At 29.7% G+C, this 26,296-nt stretch overlaps 1 protein-coding gene across 2 annotated transcripts in view; it reads left to right on the top strand.

The window, feature by feature from the left end:
• Nucleotides 1-4,456: 4,456 nt before the first annotated feature.
• The window catches only part of LOC107452498 (patatin-like phospholipase domain-containing protein 4), a 56,736-nt gene continuing 34,896 nt past the window's right edge, over nt 4,457-26,296 (top strand). The window contains exon 1 of one of the 2 annotated variants that reach the window (XM_043052259.2): nt 4,457-4,795. In XM_043052259.2, the coding sequence (XP_042908193.1) occupies nt 4,594-4,795 (202 nt within the window). In that variant the 5' untranslated portion in view covers nt 4,457-4,593. The remainder of the gene's footprint in view (nt 4,796-26,296) is intronic. The other variant, XM_071182807.1, reaches the window with a different exon arrangement.

Below are 26,296 nucleotides of genomic sequence, written 5' to 3'. Positions count from 1 at the left end.
TATTTCTTAAATTGAGAAGCATCTTCAAGAAACATGTGCGAAGGAAAGAAATGTTCTGAATATTATAAATTATCCATATTAATTCCATATTTATTAAGGAAAAATAATAATAAAATGCAGGCATTTTCTGCACAAAATAAATAAATAAATAAACAAAAAATAAAAAAATTGGCAATCATGTGGCAACTGGCAGAAAATTTTATAATCGCCATTTGTTATATTTAGTCGCTCTGTGGCCAGTAATTTTATCCCATAATATCTTTGTTCATGGTGACTTTTGCCAGCTTATGCACCCTGTGGACATGGACATGTAAAAAAAAAATGACTATGATATATAGTAAAAAGTTCGCTACAACGACAATTCACTGTTGTTGCTGTTGGCGTATGCCTGTTTAGGCAGAGGGAGTGTGATTGTTCTTGTTTTCCAGTGGCGCCATCTATGGCCAAGAATTCGACTTCTGCCGCACCATACGTCACACCCGTTTATAGGGTGGACCCATTCGTACATCCATTCATCCATCCATAGATCGTAATTTTGACCTGAATCAGAGAACGATCGATCTCCAATCCAGTACCCCCAGAGGTATTGATTTGTTAAGGGAGCATGGGGGACTTTTGCGACTCGACAGATTTAACGTGCATCAGACACTTTACTACATGGGGAGTCTTCGGTCCGCGGGGTTCGAACCCATGAACTCTCGGACATGGGCCCAGCGCCCTACCAACCAGGCTATTCCGGCCCATTTGGAACTCACTGTAACAGATGGAATTGGCGTTGTAGTAAGCTGGTTGTTAATAGAAAATATATACATTCGAAAGTACATTTATATGTTATTTTAACAAATAAATGTGCTTTCAACGTCACTGATGACATTGGATGCTAAGCAGGCAAATATGGATAACATGAGGTGTATTCTATAGCAGTGGGCTGCAGGATTTCGAAAAACAATTTTTTTTCTTTCTTTTTTGTGGGAAGGAAGATAACTGAGGCGGGGGTCACCCACACATGTTCGCTTTAAAAACTAAAAGTGCTAAAATTGTTGAGAGTAAATAAGGTATGAAATAACAAAGTTTTTTTTCTTCTCAATTCTTTCTTTATATTGAAACGGGAAATAATTTAAAAAAATGTCTTCCGGGTATTTTACGAGTATATTATCAGATATTTTACGAGTATATTAAGAGATATTTTACGAGTAAAATAATTTTATGAGTAAATCAAAGATGTCAAAGTTAATTACATTAAAAAAAAATTATTTTTTTTTTTGAATAGTTAAAAAAAGGTGAAAACGCACAGGTATTCAAAACTTGTTCATAAAGCAAGTTAAAAATCAGAAAAAAGTTAATGAAGATTTACATACTTTTAAATAATTCATTAATACATTTTTGACTTAAAAATACATGTTGAACTGAGCTAGATCAGCCTTTTAGGCAAAATTTAGAACAAGAAAGAATTTAGAACAAAATTAGAACAAGAAAGAATTTAGAACAAAATTAGAACAAGAAAGAGACACCAAAATTTTAAATTCACATGAAAATTATGTCACAGTTCAACATTAAAAGTGGGTGTTAAAGTAGTTTATTTAATTTTTTTGGTCGAGTTTTAATTTTTATTGTTATTATTATTTTTACTTTTTTACGACAATCAATTTCAGAAATCAATATAATTGGCGTTCTCTTTAACGTTGTGCTCTTTATGAGTGCTCTTTAACGTTGTTTAATGTGCTCTTTAACGTTGTTTACCTTAGTTAGTAGCAATATAATTGTGTTTGTATATGCTAAGTTAAAAATGTAAAAAATACGACAACAATTTAAAAAAAAAGAATTTTAATGCCCACTCAATACTAATTTCATAAATAGTTTGTTTATGATCCCCATGAAATCCTTCACACCATAAAAGTATCCTCTATCTTGCTAAAGAGCGTCTTCACTGCCCAACGAGGAGCGATAACACGTTGGGAACCTACGATCCAAACAAATTACCTCTATAGCTGAACGAAAACAATTTTTTAATCACTCTAGTTTTTGCATCCTTAATGTAAGAATTTTGATGATGATTTGGAAGCTAGTCGTAATACCGGTCTTCGCGTAATATGACGTTCTTGTTATGTGCATTTAAATTTGTCGAGGTAGGAATTCAAAGCAATGGTTCCCAATTTCTTTCGGTCATGGAACTTTAAATGCTCGTGTTCCTTTTGGCGGAACCCCGGGATTGCATGTAAAAAAAAAAGTTCATCAGCAGTTGTAAATACGCAAGTCGGAAGAAAAAAGACTAGAATGTCCAGTATGTCAGTATTATATATATATAAATATAAAATACGATAATTCATTGCATTAGAATTTATAATTCTGGAAATAGAAGTAAAATCGTCAGGTGAAAAAAAATACGATCCCAATCCCAAATTGTTAGCAATACTGATTATTTTTCTGGGAACAACGATATCGATAAGTTAATAGGTTATATCTGGTTAACCATAAATCAGGTTAAAAATTTTTGTGTAAAACCGTAAATTTGCAAAATAGGCATTAAAAGCTCAACCAGTAGAAATTTTCTGAAAAAGAATATTTTATTCTGGCTGTAAGAGAACTTCGACATTAAATAATAATGACAAAAATGATTTTTAATGCTGCAAAACTTTAATGTGTAAAAGTTTTAACAATTTGTTTTACAGAGTTTTGAGTATTTCATCATCTCGATTTTTGCATTTTACAGATTATGTAATTTTTCTTTATATTCCCCCCCCCTTTTTACTTATAACAGTATTTAAAATCTAGGAAATGAGGCTAAATTTGTTATAGATAAAAGATTAAACATTGTAAACAATGCGTATAGCATTTTGTAACTAGGAAATAACTTATTAAAACCTTCTTTTTTTTGTTATTATTTTTTTATTATATTTTGGTATTCTGAAAGTAGATAAAAAAAAAACAATAAAAAAAAAAAAACGATAGCATTTGTAAATATTTGTTTCGCTTTTGTTTTTCGGAACTTTCACCCTCGTGTTTTTCTTCCTCATTTGCAATAAAATGTTTAAGATAAAGAAACCGAACCATTCAAGTTTTAACAGTTTATTAAATGTGGGTATTTCATTTTAAAGTATTAAGATACCTTTTTAACTTTTAAGCGAAAGGAATTCGTTCTGTAGAATGCTATTCTAGAGAACGATTTTTTTTCTTCCCTTTCTTCTTTATTTCCTTGCTTTGGTTTCTCCTTTTTGTTTATCTTTTCTTTTCCTTATTTCTTTTCTATTTTTATTGAAAATAAAAGCATTGTTTTTTTAGACGTTTTTACTTTTCTATTTGCTAGAGTTGTATAGTGAAAAAACTGCAAATCGCATATTTGAGTACACATTTTAACACTCTATGTCTGTCAGTGAAATTTTAAAAATTCGCATACATTTTTGTTTACAATAAGTACCCCAATTTTGAAATTTTTTTTAAGAAAAAATAAGAAAAGAAATGTTAGTTAGTTAGGAACAAGAGTTTTTTTTTTTTTTTTTCGCAGTAACCTGAAATTGAATAGCGATACTAAATGGGATTAAATACCTTACTTCTCTGGAAGCACTGATTTTAAAACTGCTAAAGTTGCGTGATTACTTATTAAGTAATTTATTTGTAATTAGTATAAATCATAGTAACTTTGTAGGATTTGTTGTTGTAGTTAATTTACGTCGCACTAGAGCTGCACAATGGGCTATTGGCGACGATCTAGGAAACATCCCTGAGGATGATCCGAAGACAAGCCATCACAATTTTGATCCTCTGCAAAGGGGATGGCATCCTCGCTTCGGTAGCCCAACGACCTGCAAGCGAAGTCGAGCACTTTACGGTAGAACAGTTTAACGAGGACCCATACCGCACACCCTCTGTCCCTACGCAGACTGATCCAAGTGGTCTCCCACTCGCACACTGACTGCAGCCAGTGATGCTTGACTTCGGTGATTTTCTAGGAACCGCGTCTTAACGATCAGTCCACTGCGGGACTAACTTTGTGGGAAAAATTTATTTTGGAAATATGACATAATATTAATTTTTTTTAAATTTTTTTTCAGGCATTTTGCGTTCATTTACTTTTCAAATAAAACAAAAGATTTTAAGGTAGGAGTTTTTTCGTTTTTATTCCAATTGCTTTCGCAGCATTTAATAAAAACATGTGATTAAAAAATAGTTACTTTGGCTTTCGTGAGTTTGTCTTCATTACCACTAACTAAAAAATATTTTGTTGATATCTTCGGGTTTCTTTTCTTTTTCTTTTTAATCTTTTCTCAAATAATAAAGTAACAAAATGATTTTTATGCTATACATTGAAACTCAATTTCGAAAAATGAAGGAAACGAGAGAGGTTGAAAAAAAAGAGAGAAAAGAAAGATTGGAACTCCGCAAGTAAGACTGCGCATGCGCAGAATTATGAATTACGTCACTTTCATTCAACAACAAAACAGCTGCTTGCGGACTAACCTCATTCTCCGCAAATCGTTTTCGAACGGTGCATTTGTAGAGTCAGCAATCGTTCAGTGACTTTGTTTTTATTTCGCTCTTAGCGGCTGTTTTTTAAATTGCGACTAAAACTTTTTTATTTTTTTTTTAAATGACGAAATGGAAGTATCAAACAATAACTTTACAATGAATGTGAATGAGATTAATTTATCTCTGAATGGTTGTGGATATTTGGGAATTTATCATGTCGGAGTGTGCAGTTGCATCAAAAAATATTGTCCTCAAATTCTAAAAAATAAAATATCCGGCGGATCCGTGGGTGCTTTAGTTGCTTGTGCTTTTCTATGTGATGTGCCTTTGGGTATGTTAATATAAATTTTATTTATATTTTATTAATTAGAAATAAAAGTCCGAATAATAAATTAAATTTGTTTAATTATTTTGTTCTAAATGTGATGTAAATATGATCTCTTAAAATTTTGTTCGAATCTATAAAATTATCGTTCAAAACAACAAGACTTTATTCTAAATCCAAGATATCTAGAGATCTGGATTACCTCGTAAAATCGAAGAATAAAAAATATTTAAAAAGAAGAATTTTGAAATTTTTGAGAAAGGAATAGAATTTTTTCTAAATACTATTTTAAACCCTTTTTTTTCCATTTGGGTCATTTTTCAGATGCATGGAAAAGTTAAGAGAAATTTATGATTTCAAAGTCGAAGATATTTAAAATTTCGTTGATAAGCTGGAATTTTGTTGACGCTGTTTTATATCCTAAAGTGAGGGAAATATTCAGATACCTCAGCCAGGAAAATATTTAATTTCTATGTGAAAGAAAAAATATTTCGATTTAGACTATATTTTTGAAATTTCTACAGAAAAAAAAAATGTTTTCCCTAATGCAAATTTTAAATTTTTAAACGCAACATGTAAATAGGAAATTCATTCATTTTAAAAGTTTTTTTTTTTTTCAAGTTTAGTTTTTTTTTTTGTGCGTAAGAACAAAACGCATTTAAACAGCAAAAAAAAATTGTCCCGTTTATTAATATAGTTTTGCTAAAAATAATATTGTAATATTGGTGTAAAAAAAAAGTCTAATTACATTAAGCTTTAAGTATAAATTTGAGTTATTGATTTTATACCCCATAATATTTTACTACCTAGTTAGTAAATTTAGGAAAATATCGTGAAAAAATTGATTCCTGATAAGTTTGAAAAATCTGGAAAAACAGGAAAATTTCAGACAGAATGTTACTTGTCAAACTGAAAAAGAATCTACCAAACCGAGAAAGTCCTGTTATAAATTTAAGATCCCTATTTACACTTGACTGTACTAACTATTATTAATGTTAACTATTACGATTTTGCTCTTTAAATGTATTTGTAGTGTATTTTATCTTGATATTATTTAGATTTTCTTGATTCCGAGATATCTAAATGATTCCCTGATCGCTTAAAGATAGTAATTTAATATATTCTTTGCTATAGATAACGTAAATTGCAAGGGAAGAAACAGTATATTATTTCTTCCTTGCTTTCTTTCTTTATTTTTTATTTTTATTTTAAAAATATTTCGAGTTGATGAGAGAGAAAAATAACCTTTTCTTTATTCAATAAAGCAATTTTTATGAAACGCAAATTTTTCTTTAGCCGGATTATTTAGTTATTATTAATAATGTCTGATTGGGAAAAACATGAGTGTATGGAATATTGGGCAATGGCTCTTAAATTTACATCAATGTAGTAAATACCGGGCAGTGATTAAAGAGTTCTCCCTAGGGATAAAAAAGGGCTGGGTGCTTCCTCGCAGAAAAGGTAGATTCTGCCAGGAAGCACCCTACCCTTAATTTGAGAGGTGAAAGCGCACTCACTTACTACCGTTAAAATTAATCAAAACGTGCAATATTATGTAATAACTGCATTTCGAAGAGCCACGATAGCTTAGGGCAGTGTTTCCCAAAGTGTGGTACGTGTACACCCAGCGATACGGGAACAGTTTATTTTCAAAAAATTTTATTTGAAAACAAAGCTAGCCATGAAAATTTACGATTGCGTAGTTTTCTATTTTCTATTTTTTGCAGAGTTAACAGCTAATAATTAGTAGGTGATGTCAACAGATAGTTGTGATTTTTATTTTTGTGCAATTTCTTCATAGTAAAGATTTGTAATAAATTCTACTTATTTTGATTATTTTTATAAAATATAATATTTATCCCTAACATAGANTCCCAGCAATGGCTGGTCGATACGAATCAGCATCCGGCTTGCATCGACCACAGTGCTGACCTAAAATATCCTCAGTGGTAAACGGATCATGGGTTAGAGCCCCTTTTTGCTGTCAAGCAAACCGTGAGATGTTCTCGTGGTCTTCCTCTCCATGTAAGGCAAATGCAAGCTTGTTAAGTCTAAAAAATTCCTCCACGAAAGCAAATGTCTCCCAATACTTGATCTAAAAGTTCCCTTGTCTTCTGGATTGGGTTCAAAATTACAAGGCTACAGAGTTGAACATTAGTGGTCGCGAATCCAAAACATTAGGTCGGCTGTTCAACGACGGTTATAAAATAAAATTGTAAAATTATTGCATTTGATCCTCGATTTTTAAATACTATTTTTTGTATATATTTCCCACAATAATTCTCTCGCCTTATCAAAATAACATAAAAATTTGAAACTTTTGAAAAATAATTAAAGGCAAGTTAAAAGATAATCTCTCTATATAAATTTTCTTCAAAGAAAAAGTGAACTTAAAAAAAGGAATAATGGATAAACAACGTGAAAGCTTTTTTTTAATATTTTAAACTAAATATTATGAGAAAATAATCATTGAAAGGGGGTATTGTTAAATAAAAGGTATTTATTTAAAAAATAATGGTAAAATTTTAAATAATTTAAAAACTTATTAATGTACAAATAAAAGATGTGAATATCTCTGAGACCGAATGTCATGCGAATTTCATTTATATAACTAGACAACTTAAATCTCAGACTAGACAACTTAACTTAAATCTTAGGCTAGACAACTTAACTGGACTAAATCTTGGACTAGACAACTTAAATCTAATCTAAGTAAAATCTTAGTAAGAGAAATCTTACTAACATGAAGGAATGAAATTAAAGTTAAATAATTACAAATAGCTAAATAAATCGAAGTCGACTTTGCATCAAAATTGGTATTTAAGAGAACCTTTTCCTGTAAAAATAAAATAAAAAGGCAGTGCTTTTAAGGGAGGGCGGTTTATTTTTACAAAAAAGATTAGGAGGGCGCATTTATAGGGGTCAAAAGACAGGCGGGGCGGGCCACTCTTTTAAAAATGCCTAGGGGGAACACTGGTGGTTATTCAGGTTAATCCAGATGTTTGTTAATTTAGTTAATTATTATAAATTTTTAAAAAAAGACGACTTAAGGAAAATGCACTAAATAATTATTTTGATTAAAAGTGTGAAATAATCTTAATTTCTTCAGATTTATTTACTATAAAATTCATGGAATATATTTTTCTTCAGCTGTTTTTTTTAATCGGTTGAATTAAGTGAATTATTTTTGTTTTTTTAATGATTTTTAAATATATATAAATTGTTTAATTGTGGATCCGTTTTCTTTTCTTGTATACGTTTGCGAAATCTTAGCGAACTATTTCTCTAATCTGAGAATTGTTCTTGTCAACAAATGACCGAATTTTGTTTTAAGAACTAATCTGTCTAAAATTATTTTTGGAAAAATTTTAAATAGCATTTTTTTTAAAAATATTTCTACATTAATTTGTTTTAAGAAATTGCTATATATTTTTTTTTATTAACTTTGATTCATACTTGCAATTATCAGAAAGTTTATTTTAATATTTCTTTGCAACTTCTAGCTGTTAACTTAAGATTTGAACCAATATATAATTTAAGTTTATTTCTTAAAAAAAATAGTGACTCTCATTTTTAATATTCATTTCATCAAATATCGTTTTTTTTTGTTTGTTCCATTTTACATAAATCAAGTTTGGTGGAAACCAAGTAAATTGTTATCAAAAAATAATGATTTTAAAGTTATTTATCAATTTAATTGGAAAATTACCGACTTCACGAATTAAAAGAAGGAAAAAAATAAGATATAAATCTAAATCTTTTTTTTTTTATCGTCTTACATATTAGATTATATAAAATTTCAAATGTAAACCCTGTAATAATACTGAAATATTCTCTGTAAGTAAACAAACAATGGTGATTCCCAATTCCAGTTTTACTCGCTTATCCAGAACGAAAGTAATTCGAAACCGAAACTAAACGGCCTTGCGTAAAAACAAATTTCGTCTTGAATGGCTAATCATGTGAATTAAAAAACCGCCTGTTCCGATCGCCTACTCGTTTTCGTGCATTTTTATTATAATTGTCTGACGTCTTTCTATCTCAATGTTGTTTGGTCATCTGATAAATTCCACTTTTTAGGCTGTGTTAATGTTTTTTAATTGATCACTTTTGGCATTGTAGTTATTTCCTCCTACTGGAGGTCATCTTGATTTCCCTCCCATTTACACGTGTTTGTATTAGATATAAGACACAAGAAATTTATCATAAATGTGTATCTTAATTTTCCTTCCATTTACACGTGTTTGTATTCGATATAAGACATAAGAAGTTTATTCTAAATTTGTATGGTAATTTTCCTTCCATTTACACGTGTTTGTATTCGATATAAGACGTAAGAAGTTTATTCTAAATTTATATCAAAATTTACCTCCCATTTACATGTGTTTGTATTCGATATAAGACATAAGAAGTTTATTCTAAATTATCTTAATTTCCCACCCATTTACACGTGTTTGTATTCGATATAAGACATAAGAAATTTATTGTAAATTTGTATCTTAATTTTCCTCCCATTTACACGTGTTTGCATTCGATATAAGACATAAGAAATTTGTTGTGAACTGGTATCTTAATTTTCCTCCCATTTACACGTGTTTGCATTCGATATAAGACCTAAGAAATTTATCATAAATGTATATCTTAATTTTCCTTCAAAATGTGTTTGTATTCGATATAAGGATTAAGAAATTTATTGTAAATTTGTATCTTAATTTTCCTTAAGAAACAAACTTACAATAAATTTCTTATGTCTTATATCGATACACGTGTTTGTATTCGATATAAGACATAAGAAATTTGTTGTAAGTTTGTATCTAATTTTCCTTCCTTGCACTTGTTTGCATTCGATATAAGACATTAATTTTTTTTTGTAAATTTGTATCTTAATTTTCCTCCCACTTACGCGTGTTTGCATTCGATATAAGACATTAGAAATTTATCATAAATGTGTATCTTAATTTTCCTTTAAAATGTGTTTGTATTCGATATAAGACATAAGAAATTTATTGTAAATTTGTATCTTAATTTTCCTTAAGATACAAACTTACAATAAATTTCTTAGGTCTAATATCGATATAAGTGTTTGTATTCGATATAAGACATAAGAAATTTATTGTAAATGTGTATCTTAATTTTCCTTCAAAATGTGTGAAGACATAAGAAATTTATTGTAAATTTGTATCTTAATTTTCCTTAGGAAACAAACTTACAATAAATTTTTATGTCTTATATCGATACACGTGTTTGTATTCGATATAAGACGTAAGAAATTTGTTATAAGTTTGTATCTAATTTTCCTTCCATTTACACGTGTTTGCATTCGATATAAGACATAAGAAATTTATTGTAAATTTGTAGCTTAATTTTCCTTCAAAATGTGTTTGTATTCGATATAAGGCATAAGAAATTATAAATTTGTATCTTAATTTTCCTTAAGGAACAAACTTACAATAAATTTCTTATGTCTTATATCGATACACGTGTTTGTATTCATAAACATGAAAAATTTATGGTAAATTTATATCGTAATTTCCATTCCCTCTACACTTGTTTGTATTCGATATGATACGTAAAAAATATAATGTAAATTTCTATCTTTTACAAGTCAACGTTTCAGTTTGTGACACTGTTAAGTTGAATGTTAACCGAGTTTAAAGCTAAAACTTAAATATTTGCCTCGTCTTTGCTCTAAAAATAAACAAAAACCCCTTCTAAAGTGTGGAAAGAGATTTCTCCCTTGCTCAAAAGTCTTTGCAAAGTCCGTTACATAATAAAACAAATTGAACCTTTTTTCTAGCTTCAGAGATCATCTCAAATTGAGGCAAATATTTACAATGAAAACGAAACAATTACGAGGCTCAGCTTTATTCCAGTAGCGTATTTTCCCTCCCATTTATACGTGTTTGTACTGTGTAGATTTACTAGGAGCAGTATGCTTAATGTGATATTGATGCATTTTAGATATACTAAAGGAGTGGATGGCTTTAGTCTAAAGTAAGAACTCCCCTAGCTTTTCGTTTGGGACCCGTGGCGGTGACTATGGTAACGAGGTATAACTATTTCAAGAATTGATGTGGTGTCATTGTTTAGGACAGGTTTTGGCTCCGGTCAGCGAGAGAAAGAGAATCTTTTTCTTCTGTCTATTGTGTTAGCCCTAAAATGAGTAGAAACTACCCTCTCTTAAATGCGCTATTCTTGTTTCCATAGCACCAGACTGCCCCAGACTTTGTGGCAGGGGGGGGTCTTACAGTAGACAAATTGTACTATCTGCGTAGCTTCGGTTCCTCATTTACACTTCTTCCCCGAAACCTCCGCTAATGAATCTTGTCTTAATGTCTTGTTCGAATGCACTGAAAAAAAATTAGTTTTATTTAAAATTACATCACAAAAATTGATTTTACAATTTGTATAAATTAATTAAAATCTGTTCTTACCAAAAACTGTAATAATTCAAATGTTGTTGGAATAAAGACAATGGGAATGAATTTTTTAAAAGGTTCTCCCAATTGTTATAATTAGACCGTATATCTCAATATCTAACATTACTTTAGATTCGCTCATTTGTTTTTAAAATAATGTTACCCCTGGGAAGTTCATTCAGATAAATTCCGATTTCCTGATCCTCCGTAGTGATCTTGACATTTTTGTAAGTAATAACGTCCTCCTTCTAATTAATTTTACGTTAGACATAGTTTTTAGCACCTTTTAATTTCGCTACTTTAAATTCGTAAGTATGATTTAACCTTTAGTTCGGCACTGTATTGTTGCATTAGTCTCATGCATCTATTTATTACACATTAAATCAATCAATTAAACGAGCCTTACTGACTCGTTTTGGGTCACTATTAAAGAATTCACGTAATTCAAGTGTGAAAGATAGTTACTTGTAATTTTTACTGTATTTGTAAAGTATTGCATTCAGAAAACTATCGTTTGTATTTTTAAGCATAATTGGGTACTTCCACTTCAAGATGAAGACGATCACGGATACCCATACATGTGACCTATGGCGTCAGTAACAGATGATCGTTTGTAAGCAAAATGGCGCGTGTTAGTTAAGCTAAGTTTCTCCACATTAGTTAGAATGTTAATTAACGTGAAGTTAATATATTAAATACGCCCGGTGGCTGAGTGGTAGAGCTTCGCGCTCCCGTGCCACAGGTCCTGGGGTCGATCATCGGACCGGGCAAGGTTGACTCAGGCTTTCATCCCTTCAGTGGGTCGATAAATGAGTACCAAGCATGCTTGGGAACTAAACACTGGGGGTTCCGCGTTTGGCTGACCACCTAAGCGGAACATCTGCTCCTGCACCCCAGAGTCCAAGATCAAGAAAACTGAGATGGGCACAGTAGGCCTTGGCCCTCTATGGACTGTCGCGCCACTGAGTTTAGTAATATATTAAATAGAGCGTCGTATCGCACAACGAACTTGTTGAAATATTATACTTTCTCGTCTCCGCCTTTTACAGAACTTAGATTTATTATTTGTTTATTAATTATTATTATCGATTATTGTAACTTTATTACTAGAATCATTGATAATAATACGAAATGTGTTTTTATCGTTTTGATTAAGGGGAAAAAAACTCAGGGAGTCTGCATTATTTTTATCGTTAGTTCTGAAAAATAAATAAATGTCTTCAAAAAAAATTATTTTTTCTATAAATTAATATTCTGTAGAGCTCCTGAAGTATTTCATATTTATCCGGTTTTTTATTTGGCGTTCTATAGAATGCCTGTTGCATTTCATGTTCATCTGGTTTTTCATTTAGCTTTCTATAGAATGATAAGAAAATTAATGAAACACTTTATCGTCCGTGTTTTTAAAAGTAAACATGTATTTGTAAAAGTATTTTTTTAAAAAGGTAATTTTTGAATAAAAATAAGTTTTACCTTTATAAGTTTTAGAAACAATTTAAAAATATTTAAGGATAATATCGATTTAAATTCTCAACTTTTACTCACTCCAAAAATAGACTGCCAAGATAAGAAAGTGATCATTTCTAAAATTTTCCCAAATTAAATAGGTATAAATAAGGTAAAATAATTCCTTTATCTGATAGTTAACCTATCGACTAATCCGTGAAAGAAATCCCTTTTCCGCACAAAAGATAGCAATTCGTAGCTCTTTTTTTCCTTAACCGTTCTTTCACTGTAGCGTACTGTGGGAGAAAATCGTTTGAAGTTATTCAAAAGCAGACGATTATTTTTGATGCAGGAACAATTAACTAAACTCAAAATAATCGCATCTTAGAACAGTTATGATTTAGTTCTCACTTTGTATCTGACCCCATTATAGATAAAGGGGGAAAAAACTGAATGCAGTTAAATAACCTTAAGCTTTTAATTGACCTTCATGTCAGCTGACCTTGTCGGATATTCAACTCCGCTTGAAACGGTCTTAGAATAATTATGAAGTCTAAACAAAAGTGAGCAGAACATTTTATTAAGTGGTGCCAGTTCATATGTTTTATATATTTATAAGGTGTAAAAAGTGAAGTCCGACGAAAATGAAGTCCTAATTTGAATAAGTCCATGAGGTACAATAGGATTCTCTAACTATTGCCGAGCTTCTAGCATATGAATAACATTTTTAAGAACTTTTCTGTTCTGCGAAACCACGATGACTTCTATAATTTTCAATTGAATTTATAAATCGTTTTACAGCATGTATACACTTTCGCCCGATAAATTTTGTAAAATACGATAAGTTTATGCTTGTAAAATTGCTTAAATTAATTTCTTTGATAAAACATTGGTCATAAAAAAAAAGATAGAGAGAAGTATGTTTTGAATTTGTTGCTCCAAAACTAAAATTTTTTTGCAAAATTTCGTATCTGTATCGTATTATACGAAATACACGAGTTGTTAGGGGAATTATTTGGATATATAAAATATAAGATGTTATATTTTAAAAACGTTAGAAGTCAAAATCATCTGTAGGAGGTGGTTCGGAACTATTGATGAATCCGAAAATTTATACCAAATCTCTAATAAAATGCGGTTAAAGTGTAAGGCGATGATCGCGTGTAAAGAAAATTAATTTTACTAAGGAAAATTTTAGAATAAAACTCTGTTGTCTGCTAAATTACTTTATGGAGTTTACTTCTTTGCCTGGTTATATACACGCGAAGAGTTAATTGGATACTTGATAACGACGTCATCGAGGGTAAATAGTGACATTTATTTAGGCAATGATTCAGAAGCCAATCAGGTTCGACGCACACACGTGACGTTGCTTACAGGTATCCAATTAAATCTGATCCGAAAATCTATTGAGCGTTATAATAAACTTATCATAATTGCTCTAAGGTTAACCCGCCATGCCCAACCACGTGATTAGGCAAAACACTTATTCTTCTTCTCGAGTTGCAAGTACCCAATTACGTTTTGTATTTATTGGAAAAATATAGTTAGTTAAAATTAATGTGCGTTATTAAGTATCCTCTTGAGACCTAATTAGCTGTAAATAATAGCAAAAAATGTGAATTTTAGTTACAAACAAGCAACTTAGATGAAAGAGAATTCAGAAATGCGATAAAATATATATTTTTTGAAAGAATTTTAATTAAGTTGTATTTTTTTTTTATTTAATTATTGCATATTAAAATTAATAAATTGTAATTTTCAGCATTTTTTGCATATTCGAAGATAATTTCATAGTGTATTTCTTCAATTTTGGTCAGGAAACCAAACATACACTATAGCAAGGCCGTAGCAAAAAATAGATTTTGGGTTCTCAAAATGCAAAATTACCCGACTCAATTTCGCTTTAAACCTAACTAATGGTCGATTTAGAAAACCTCAGAGATTTTTAATTTTTTCATATTTTATTAATATTTTTTATAATTCATTTTAAACGTTAGATTACTAATAGATAATAAAAAATGTCTGGTTTGAAACTCCTGAATTTTCCCCTTGTAATTACTTAACTTCAAAAATTTTTGTGTAGACGTAATGCATCAATAGACAGTAAACAATAAAAAAATACTTTGTATTCTCAATAAATCAAAAATCAATGTGATTTGAAGAATTAACGTTAAATAGACTATTTTTAGTTATAGCGTAGTTTACTTACGACGAAAAACCGATCCCTTTATAAAAATCAAATTCGTGAAAGCATAAAATTATATTTATACAGAAGTTCGGCTCACGCGCATTAATCCAACTAAATGCGGAAGCGAACGAAATTATGACGCATAATTCATGGTTAAAAAAAAAAAAATGAAGGAAAATTATTACAATATAGACCTAAGAAGCAGAAAAAAATATTAATGGTTAAATAGTTTCTTCAGTCGGCTATTTGAAGAAGAAATGATCAGGAACCAAGCTCGACCAAAAATAAAACATCGATCACCGATATTAATAGGCCGACTTAATTTTTTTTAATGCAACTTTGACACAGAAAAGCGAAAAGAAATTCGTCGTAAGCAAAATATTTTTGTAGTCGACCACCTTGTTAATTTAAAAAANATAAAACTAAAGCCGACTGAAAAAAAATCAAAAGGTTTATCCCTAGGTAGGCTGACTAAAATATTCCTCCATAACTATGGAGGGCAGATTGCTCCCCTCCCCCCCCCGCTCGCTAAGCCCCTTCCCATAGACTTAAATAATAAAATATTAGCTATAAAACAAATCAAACCATAAAATTTCTTACCTTTCTTATATTTTTTCTACTTAATTAAAAGTTCTGACTAACGAGAATTAGTGTAATAATATTTTTACATAGACACTTGCTTTGCAAAGGCAATTAAACAATAAATATCATAAATTATTTTTTCTTTAGTGATAAAATTGCAACCAATTTTATTGGACACTAAATTTCAGGAAGTTAAAACTAAAGCAGCTTTCCGGTCCAAGTAGGATTTCTTTTATTACGTTTATAGCTTCTTTTCTTTTTCGTGCAAAGAAATTATAATAATAATAAAAACCTGTATTTAATAATAATATAAAACAAATTCTTCAAGGAAATTTACACATAACGTGCGTGATTTGTTTTTATATACTCTATTTACTTATTTAGGAATTGCTAAGATAGCTAACTAATGAAATACAGAAATAAGGGGAAGTTACGTAAAATTTATTTTTAAAGTTTGTGCATTTAGTATGCGTTTCGCGAACTCTCACTTATAGTCAAAAAGAAATAATAAGAAAAAAAAACTTTTTTATTTATTTATTTTGACACAAGGATACGAAGCGATAATGTTGACATACAATTATTTCAATCCACTCTACAGCTTTTTATTTCTTTTTTCTCGTTTTCGAGTTTTTACATGAATTTACCGAGATTAAGATTTTTACGATTATCTTTTGTTAAAGCAAGCATTTGCGCAATGTGCAATTCATGCACATTGTGCAAATTTTAAATCCAATTATTTTCAAAGATTTTGCATCTTAAGAATTAAAGATAATATGATAATTTTGTTCATGTCATGTACTTAGTTGTATTTTTTTCTTGTATATGTTGTTCTTCGAAGGCTTTGTCGTTATATAAAATAGCACTTGTTTGTGCTATTTTCATATTTGCTGTGAATTTTCAATGGTTAGGTTATTCATGATTGTTAGGTCAAGTTGAACTTATCTTGAGCCAGCGCCCTCTATGTTAATTCTGAAAAGGATGCAAATCACCAATAGAAAGAAACGCCACAGTTTTCTAAAAATAAAAAGTATTTTTTTAAAATACGTTTTTGATTTCTATAAAGTTACTTCAAAGCATTTATTTAAGCTCATAAAAATTTGCAAAAATTTAGAATTATTTCTTTGATGTTGATAATTTTCCTCTTAATTGAAAAATTTCGCAAAATCTTCAATTCATTTTTTAAAAATAGTTTGCTAACTTTTGAAATATGCAAGTTATTTTTCCATTCTATAGCCCAGATAATTCTTTGCGACAAGATGGTGCACGTAGTTTAGAATTATAGGTTTGCCTTAGTGTCAGACACTTAAACTGAAGAAATTAAGAAAGGTTCCAGCTTGATTAGATTAAATTTAAAGCGAAGTTCTTTCTTTTAAACTAAGCATTCTTCGTTATTGAAAAGAATTGTCTGGAGTTTCTAACAAACAACATAAATATTAAAATAAAAATTACAAGAGTTTTAAAAAATCTCAACATTTTTTTGAGAATTTCCTGCACAGATTTAAATTAATGAATAATTCTTTATTTTTGCATATTTTTACTATCCCAAACGACACAGGGTGGGAGTAACTTTTCAAAAATAAAAAAAAAATCTGAATCACTAACATTTCTCCAAAAATCTTGAATTTGACATTTTGCAGGATTTTCATAAAAAGTATGAAGGTCGTTTTCTAAAAATGGAAAAATCTCACATAAGAGTTTTTATATAACTACAAACTCATAACAGTTATAAAAATAGTGTATCATTCACTAAAAAGCTTTTTTCATATGAAGACACAAGTCTTGAAAGACCAGCCTGATTGTTAAAATAAAAATGAAAATCAACACTCATATTGTTTTTGTTTTTTGTGTGCAATTTCTGAGATTGAGTTTGAAAATTTTGCCTATTTTACATTCTGTTGCTGTAGAAAAAATTGCCGCAAAAAAAAAACATTTTTAAGTATAAAATAATGCTTTAAATGGAATTTTAAAAAAACAATTTTCTAATCAAATGATTCTGTAATTGTTGTTTTTCAAAGACCTTCCTTAATTTTTAATTTTAATCTTTTGTTTCGAAAAAAAAACGATCCACATGAGACACTTTTAAAATAAAGTAATGCAACAAACTGATTGTGAATTACACAACAGTTTGTAAGTTATGCAACAATAATATGCAATAAAAATTGCTAGTAACTCATCAAACAGGTTGCTAATTATGCAACAAACTGATAGCGAGCTATCCATCAAATAAATTGCAAATCATACAACAAGTATATTGCAAATTATGCAATAAATAGATTGCAAAGAATATACTAAAAATTATGCAGCAAATAGATCTTAAATCTATTTGTTGCATAATGAACTAGATTGCAAGTTAAATAGATTGCAAGTTATAGAACATAGATTGCAAGCTCTGCAAGAAATAGATTGTTAATAATGAAACTAATAGATCGCGAGTTATGAAATAAATAGATTGCAAGCTATGAAACAAGTAGATTGCAAGCTATGAAACAAAGAGCAAGTTATGCGAGAAATGGATTGCAAGTTATGCGAGAAATAGATTGCAAGTTATGCGAGAAATAGATTGCAAGTTATGCAAGAAATAGATTGCAAGTTATGCAACAAATAAATAGCAAGTTATGAAAGAAATAGATTGCTAGTTATGCAACAAATAAATTGCAAGTTATGTGGCGAATAGATTTTAAATTATGCAAGAAATGGATTGCAAATTATGCAAGAAATGGATTGCAAATTATGCAAGAAATGGATTGCAAATTGCGCAACAAATAATTTGCTAGCTACACAACATTTATAGGTCAAACTCTAATATGTTTTTCATAAGAAATATATTTATCGAAGAGTTTACTTAAACTTTAATATTTAAAGACATCAACTTTATCAATTTGCTTCCATAACTCCCCTCCTTTTTTAATTCTTTTATTTATTTATAATTATTTTTTTTAAGGATGACACAATTTTCAATCTTGACCCTCACTAATATGTCATTTTGTAAGCTTTCATTTTAAGGTGCTAATTTCCTATCAATATATGTCATGGTTCTACGCTCCGCTGATTATTTTCTCTTATCTCAAGTGCAACAACATTATTTTACCCACTTCTTGCTCAAGTTTCTTACACTAAATAAGTTTTGATATTGAACGAGAAACGAAATTCAGACACAAAAACTTATTTTCTCTGAATAAACATACCTTTCTGTCGACTCATATTAAATAAATTTTAATAAAAAATACTAAATAATTATTAAAGATTATTTTCAGCATGGAAATATCTTCGGATAAAAGAATTTTATAGGGGTCTTGTAGGGGTCCAAACTTAGGACAGTTCTCCTGACCAAAACTATTGGGACCGTATTTCCCAGATTGCGACTACCTCCTATATTTTTTGAGTTAGAATTCCGAATACGTTGAAAAGAAAAGTTTGTGTTTATTCAGAGAAAGTACTGATTTTGTAACTTAAAATAAGGTCTACACTAATTAATTGACATATTTGAGGTCACCTCTTTGAAACCATTATGATTGAGTCCTATAACCTGAAAAATCCAAAAACCTTTCTTTTTTTTTGCGCTTTGAAAACACAAAATTTGCCTTTTAATTTTAAAGACACATTGTTGCCTGATCACTTGGAGAGATAAATTAAATTGTGTAATTTATTGCGTCTCTCAGAAGAAAATACTTTTCCTGCTTCCATTTTCCGAAAAAAGAAAAGTGCTTAAAGGTGCTTATTTTTGATTTTCGTTTTTTAAAAAGCCCTTAAAGGTGCTTTTTTTATTCGGGGTTTGAAAAAAGTGCTTAATTTTCTATCTTTTAAAAATAGATTTTTTCTTTTTGCTGTATGGATTGCCTTTAAAAATTGCAAAAAAGGCGTGATTTTCGCAATTTTCTCTGCAATATTTATCAGAAACTAGCTAATTTACCATGATTAATTAAAGTTTTTGAAAATGTTTTTGAATTTTATTGATTTTATGTCTATAAATCAAGAACTCTAAGCGATGGGAAAAAATGAAATTTTCATTGCTGCACAGATCCTAATTATGATTTTTTTTTGGAAAGTTATTAAAAATAATTTTTGAGTGCTTAAAAAGTACTTAAGTGGTGCTTATTTTTTCTTGAAAAATCTCTACGCACACTGCGTACAAATTTTAACAAAGAGTAGAACGCCTAGTGCACCGCTATAAAGGGAAAAAGGTAATATAACCTTAAAAATTAGGAATATTATATTATTTTGTTACTGTAGAATACCTACAAAGTTAATATTCCTTTCTTTTTTGCTCTTTTTTTTTCTTAACTGTTCAGGCTTCGCTGATTATTCAAGCTTAGAACAGGAGTATTGTGCAGCATAATTTTGTCCATTGTCTTTGAGCTTTATTCGTGACTAATTCCAATTTTGAATTCTTTTTCTTTTGAAATAATGATGAATTGTATCGTATGGTTGGTGTAACTTTGAGATCCTTCATACACGCCATAAGCAGAAAATAATTTAACCTGGTAGACTTTTGGAGTTCCGATTATCAAATTCTTTTCAATAGAACTGTTTATTCAATTGAGGTCAGAGAGATTTTCGATGGGGTCGACCTGAACTGCGCAAAATTTTCTACCCCCTTCCATCAGTGACATCAATTATCGAACCCTCCTCCTTACCAAAATTCGTCACGGGAGGGGAAAGAAAGTAGGAAGTACATTTCAAAGGGACTAGTTTAAAAGGGTAGCTACAAATTTGGCTGTTTTTCGCCAAAAGATATTCTTTCTCAATATTCTCTAGTTCCTCTCTTTTTTTTTTCTCATTCTTCCGATTGTTAACATAAGCTTATTTTCATAATTTAGAATCAATGTTTTTCTTCCAAGCACATATAATAAATAAATATTATATTGATAAATGTTAAATAAATATGTTTAAATGGGGCAGAATTGGACATCCTTCTTTATGTGGAAATAGCTGATAAGTTTTGGTTTCATTCGTTTAATTAGAAGACNTGCAAGTTATAAAACATAGATTGCAAGCTCTGCAAGAAATAGATTGTTAATAATGAAACTAATAGATCGCGAGTTATGAAATAAATAGATTGCAAGCTATGAAACAAGTAGATTGCAAGTTATGAAACAAAGAGCAAGTTGTGCGAGAAATGGATTGCAAGTTATGCGAGAAATAGATAGCAAGTTATGCGAGAAATAGATTGCAAGTTATGCAAGAAATAGATTGCAAATTATGCAACAAATAGCAAGTTATGAAAGAAATAGATTGCTAGTTATGCAACAAATAAATTGCAAGTTATGTGACGAATAGATTTTAAGTTATGTGGCGAATAGATTTTAAATTATGCAAGAAATGGATTGCAAATTATGCAAGAAATGGATTGCAAATTGCGCAACAAATAATTTGCTAGCTACACAACATTTATAGGTCAAACTTTAATATATTTTTCATAAGATATATATTAACGACGAATTTACTTAAACTTTAATGTTTGGAGACATCAACTTTATCAATTTGCTTCCATAACTCCCCTCCTTTTTTTATTCTTTTATTTATTTATTATTATTTTTTTTTTTAAGGATAACACAATTTTCAATCTTGACCCTCACTAATATGCCATTTTGTAAGCTTTCATTTTAAGGTGGTGATTTCCTATCAATATATGTCATGGTTCCACGCTCCGCTGATTATTTCCTCTTATCTCAAGTGCAACAACATTATTTTACCCTGTTTGTTGCTCATGTTTGTTACACTAAATAAGTTTTGCTAATGAATGAGCGCCTAAGTTAACGAAATTCAGACCCAAAAACGTATTTTCTCTGAATAAACATACCTTTTTTGTCGACTCATGTTAAATAAATTTTAATAAAAAATACTAAATAATTATTAAAGGTTATTTTCCGCATGGAAATATCTTCGGACAAAAGAATTTTATAATTGTGTGCAAAAATAAATAAAAAATATTATAATTCGATGAAAAAGCTTTCGAAATACGATGATATGAAATACGCAAAAAGCAAAATTAATATGATGGGGTCCAAACTTTAGACAGCTCTCCTGACCAAACTATTGGGACCGTATTTCACAGATTGCGACTACCCCCTATATTTTTTGAGTTAGAAATCCGAATACGTTGAAAAGAAAAAGTACTGTACTGAAGAAAGTACTGAAAGTACTGTATTCAGAGAAAGTACTGATTTTGTAACTTAAAATATGGTCTACACTAATTAATTGACATATTTGAGGTCACCTCTTTGAAACCATTATGATTGAGTCCTATCAGTGGCGTAGCGAGGGGGGAGCAAGGGGGGGGGGCATCATGCCCCGGGCGCTACACACACAGGGGCGCCAAATGGTCAGCAAAACAAAAAAAATTGTTGGATGAATTTTATTTTTATTATAATTTATTTTTGGAAAATATATTTTAAATTTAGTGCCGGTGAAATATAATAAATGTAATTCGTAAATAAAAAGGAACACTAATCAAATTGTAATAATATATTCATAATAGAAATGACACGTCTTTTCGAATGGCAGGGCTGACTCGACCTGTGTATGTCAGCACTTCCTTATGGCATCTACGCTGTGTGGTTACATATATTATCTCCAAATATTTGCAGTGTACAAAGTACAAACATCAGTGTACAAAGTGTTTGTATGTTTGTACAGTGTACAAACATTCTTTCTTTCAGAACACTATTTATTTTTGTTTCTATAAACGCAAAGTAGCTTACGATCAACTTTATCATTAAAGTATGATCAACTTTAATGATGTTATTGATAAATTTGCTTCATCAAAAGCGGAAAATTTATACATAGTAATTAGTTTTATTAATGTATTATAATCATATTATTAAATATATGTATTTCCTTAGAGATAATAAATATTTACTTTTTTATTGTTTTAAAACTGCGTATTTTTAAAATATTTCTTTATAAATATGTAAAATAAATAATAGGTATCTTTTGAACTAATTCTAGATGATCATATACATTTCAAAATCTAGTCTTGTTTTCTCAACTACATTTTTTGTCTCAAATTTAATGCCTAGCTTGAGCCTATGACTTTATTTATTTTACTTTATTTATTTATTACTTTGCAAGTATATTTTACTTATAATATTAGATGGTTTTCGAATGGGGGGGGGCGCTAAAAAGGTATTGTGCCCCGGGCGCGATTTAAGCTCGCTACGGCACTGAGTCCTATAACCTGAAAATTTCCTGCTTCCATTTTCCGAAAAAAGAAAAGTGCTTAAAGGTGCTTATTTTTGATTCTCGTTTTTCAAAAAGGTGCTTTTTTTATTCGGGGTTTGTAAAAAGTGCTTAATTTTCTATCCTTTAAAAATAGATTTTTTCTTTGCTGTATCAATAGTCGTTCTAAATTGCAAAAAAGGCATGATTTTCACAATTTTCTCTTCAATATTTATCAGAAACTAGTTATTTTATCATAATTACATAAAGTTTCTGAAAATGTTTTTAAATTTTATTGATTTTTATGTCTATAAATCAAGAACTTTAAGCGATGGAGAAAAAAATAATTTTCATTGCTGCACAGATCCTATGATTTTTTTTGGAAAGTGATTGAAAATAATTTTTGAGTGCTTAAAAAATACTTTAGAGGTGCTTATTTTTTCTTGAAAAATCTAGCTACGCCAACTGCGTACAAATTTTAACAAAGAGTAGAACGCCTAGTGCACCGCTATAAAGGGGAAAAGATAATATAATTTTAAAAATTAGAAATATGATATTTTTTTACTGTAGAATACCTACAAATTTATAAGCAATCCTTTCTTTTTTGCTCTTTTTTTTTTCTTAACTGTTCAGGCTTCGCTGATTATTCAAGCTTAGAACAGGAGTATTGTGCAGCATAATTTTGTCCATTGTCTTCGAGCTTTATTCGTGACTTATTCCAATTTTGAATTCTTTTTCTTTTGAAATAATGATGAATTGTATCGTATTGTTGGTGTAACTTTGAGATCTTTCAAACACGTCATAAGCAGAAAATAGTTTAACCTGATAGACTTTTGGAGTTCCGATTATCAAATTCTTTTCAATAGAACTTTTCCTTCAATTGAGGTCAGAGAGATTTTCGATGCTCCTTAAAGTGGGAGAGAAGTATAGTCGTCGACACTCGATATAACGACCCATTTCGTTCAAACGAAAGTGGATTTCATAATGTCAATTAGTAATGATTACCAAAATGAATTAAGTTTCAATAGCATCAATAACAATATGGCCGTTTTTCCTAAACTATTCAGTTCCAATTACTCTATTAATTTTACTTAATAGTACACAACATATTTTTTTTTATTACAAAAAATAAATTAATCTTCATTGGCATCTATAATAGTTTGATTTTTTACGCTTCTCTGAAAAGAATTTGTACTATTTTTTCGTTAATTTTTCTTTTTAGTGTGCAACTTATTTTTTTAACTTTTACTTATTACCGAAATAGCAATAGTATGGTAATTTTTTACGGTTCCGCTTAAAAAGTAAACTCCTTTTCTTCATTAATTTTGCTTTTTGGAATATACTTTAATTTTCCATTTCAATTAAAACCTAGCTATTACCAAATGTAGCTAATCATCATTGGCGTCAAAAATAGAAGGGCAATTTTTTATGTTTCTCCTATACGTATAAGTACTATTATACCATTAATTTTGCTTTTCGATGTGTAATTTCCGTTTAAATTTGCTAAATAAATAATAAAAAAATACTTTTAATCATACTTCCATTTAAATTTCACTAATGTATATTCACTCTAATTGGGGGTACCTTTAAATACATCTAAAATACAGGACCAATAAGTATAGAAAATAAATAGCGGACTTTATTAAATTCAACAGTATTTTTAAGACTAAGTTATGTTTGTATAATTTTGCCATCATCATTTTTAGAAAGGTACTTAAGTATTATTATTAATCAGGCATCTTGTTATACATTTTTTCTGTTTTTAGATTTTTGAAAATTTGTCGTTTGTAATTTATATTAATATATATCCGTTCGCATATTACGTCAATTCACAGTCAATCAACAGTAACAAAATGACGAAAAGTAATCCTTTCTATATTTCAGTAAATGCCGACCTGTCTGTGTAGTGGTCAGGGAGCTGACCTCACACCAGAAAGGTCCCGGGTTCGAATCCCGGACTGACAAGGCAAAGATGTTCTTTCATTTCTGTACTATCTGTCCTTACTGTGGGAGCACCTTTGGTCCACTTAATAGGGTGCTCCTGAAAGAGTGACCAACGAATCTACAACTGATACCTGAATGACGAGTGTCAATCGGGTGGTCATTAAAAAAAAAAGAAAAATTATTTCAGTATATAACTGTTTATCAAAGAATGCTGATTTTTGGCCAATGATTATTCAAATAATGACAGTTCTAAAAATGCTGTGTTAAAATAATTTTTTAAGCATTATCACGGTTTTCATCGTTTTCAAGTACAATCATGAAAGAAAATTTTGAAAATCTAAAATCCGACATATACGCATTATTAAATTATGAATCCAAAATTACTAACCGCTTTATGTCATTGTTTTAAATGTTTACGGAAAAAAATCCATGAAAATTTTAAAAGTCATTAAGCACTATTTTTTCTTAATTTTATGAAGCAAAACCACCCTCCCCTACCCTTTTTTAAAGGTATAGTTCTGTTAAATGCTCTTTTTTTTCCTTTGATAAACATTGATATTTGATTTGATATCTTTGATAAAATTTATGTTATTATATTTGATTTGATACATTTGAGATTTGATATATGTGAAATATTTCACATGTTTGAAATACTAGGGGTCTGTCCAGACATTTTGTGAAGGGTCCGGTTTTTGTGAAATTGTGAAAAAATTACTCACATTTTTTCAACCAGGGACCTGCTTTTATGAATTTGTGCAAATAGGGTCCGGTAATTGCAAAAAACCTTTTTCAAGGAATTTTTAAATTGTAAATAGATACAAGGTTATGCTCAGCACTGTAAAATTATAATGAAAAAATTTAAATTTTCATAAATAAACAGCAATTGCTGCTTCTAAATTAGAGATGCAACATACAAATATTTAGTATTTAGCCTATACTGCTGAACACAGAATATTAATTTCGGACGAATAATGGAAGAATTGTCTGCCGAAGACAAAACTTAATTCGTTTACATCCATCTTTCTTGTTTTCTGCCCTGGGAAGGGTTTATTCAATTAACAAAACAATAATGAAGATTTGAGTCGCTCAGAAGCCAATGCGGTTAAGTCCAAAACACAAAAATTGAGAAAATTAATGTTTTTTGATACATTAGTTTTTAAAATTCTTGGTTTATTAATTTAATTAGCAAAGTGTATAAAGTCTTTTTTCGAAGTATAAACTCTGCAAAAAAACAAGATATGTACAGGATGTGTAAATAAAAACGTAAGTATTTATTGAAATAATGACAGCATCTTAAAAATTTTAGGACTTATACCTTTTGGCAGCTGAAAAAGATAAGAAATTTATGTTAAAATAATAAAATGACATTTATTGTCATAAGTTTTATGTTTATTCATCACTAGCCGCCTAAGGCGGCCAGCTGTCCGCCACGCTAAAGATTTTCACAAATAAAGTTTTTTAAAACATAGCAGGAAATCTGAAGATTAGTGGACAATTAAAGTGTTCCTACCCTGCAATTTTGTCTTCATATCCAGATGAACAGCAACAAATATATCAAAGCGAAGCGTTCTATTTACGTATCGAATATGTTGCCACATTTTTAATACAAAAGTTAAAAATTTCTCCACTTTGATAAATGTAAACTAATGCGAACCTTACAATTAAATTATTAATTCCCTCGTATAATTTAGAGTTAAGTTGTCGAAAATTAATATTTCAATTGTTAGGTTCGCATTAGCATACATTTATAAGAGTGGAGAAAAGTAT

Source organism: Parasteatoda tepidariorum, chromosome 6, assembly GCF_043381705.1.
Source record: "Parasteatoda tepidariorum isolate YZ-2023 chromosome 6, CAS_Ptep_4.0, whole genome shotgun sequence".
NCBI classification, from domain to species: Eukaryota; Metazoa; Arthropoda; class Arachnida; order Araneae; family Theridiidae; genus Parasteatoda; species Parasteatoda tepidariorum.
This window is presented reverse-complemented; position numbering and strand designations above follow the sequence as displayed.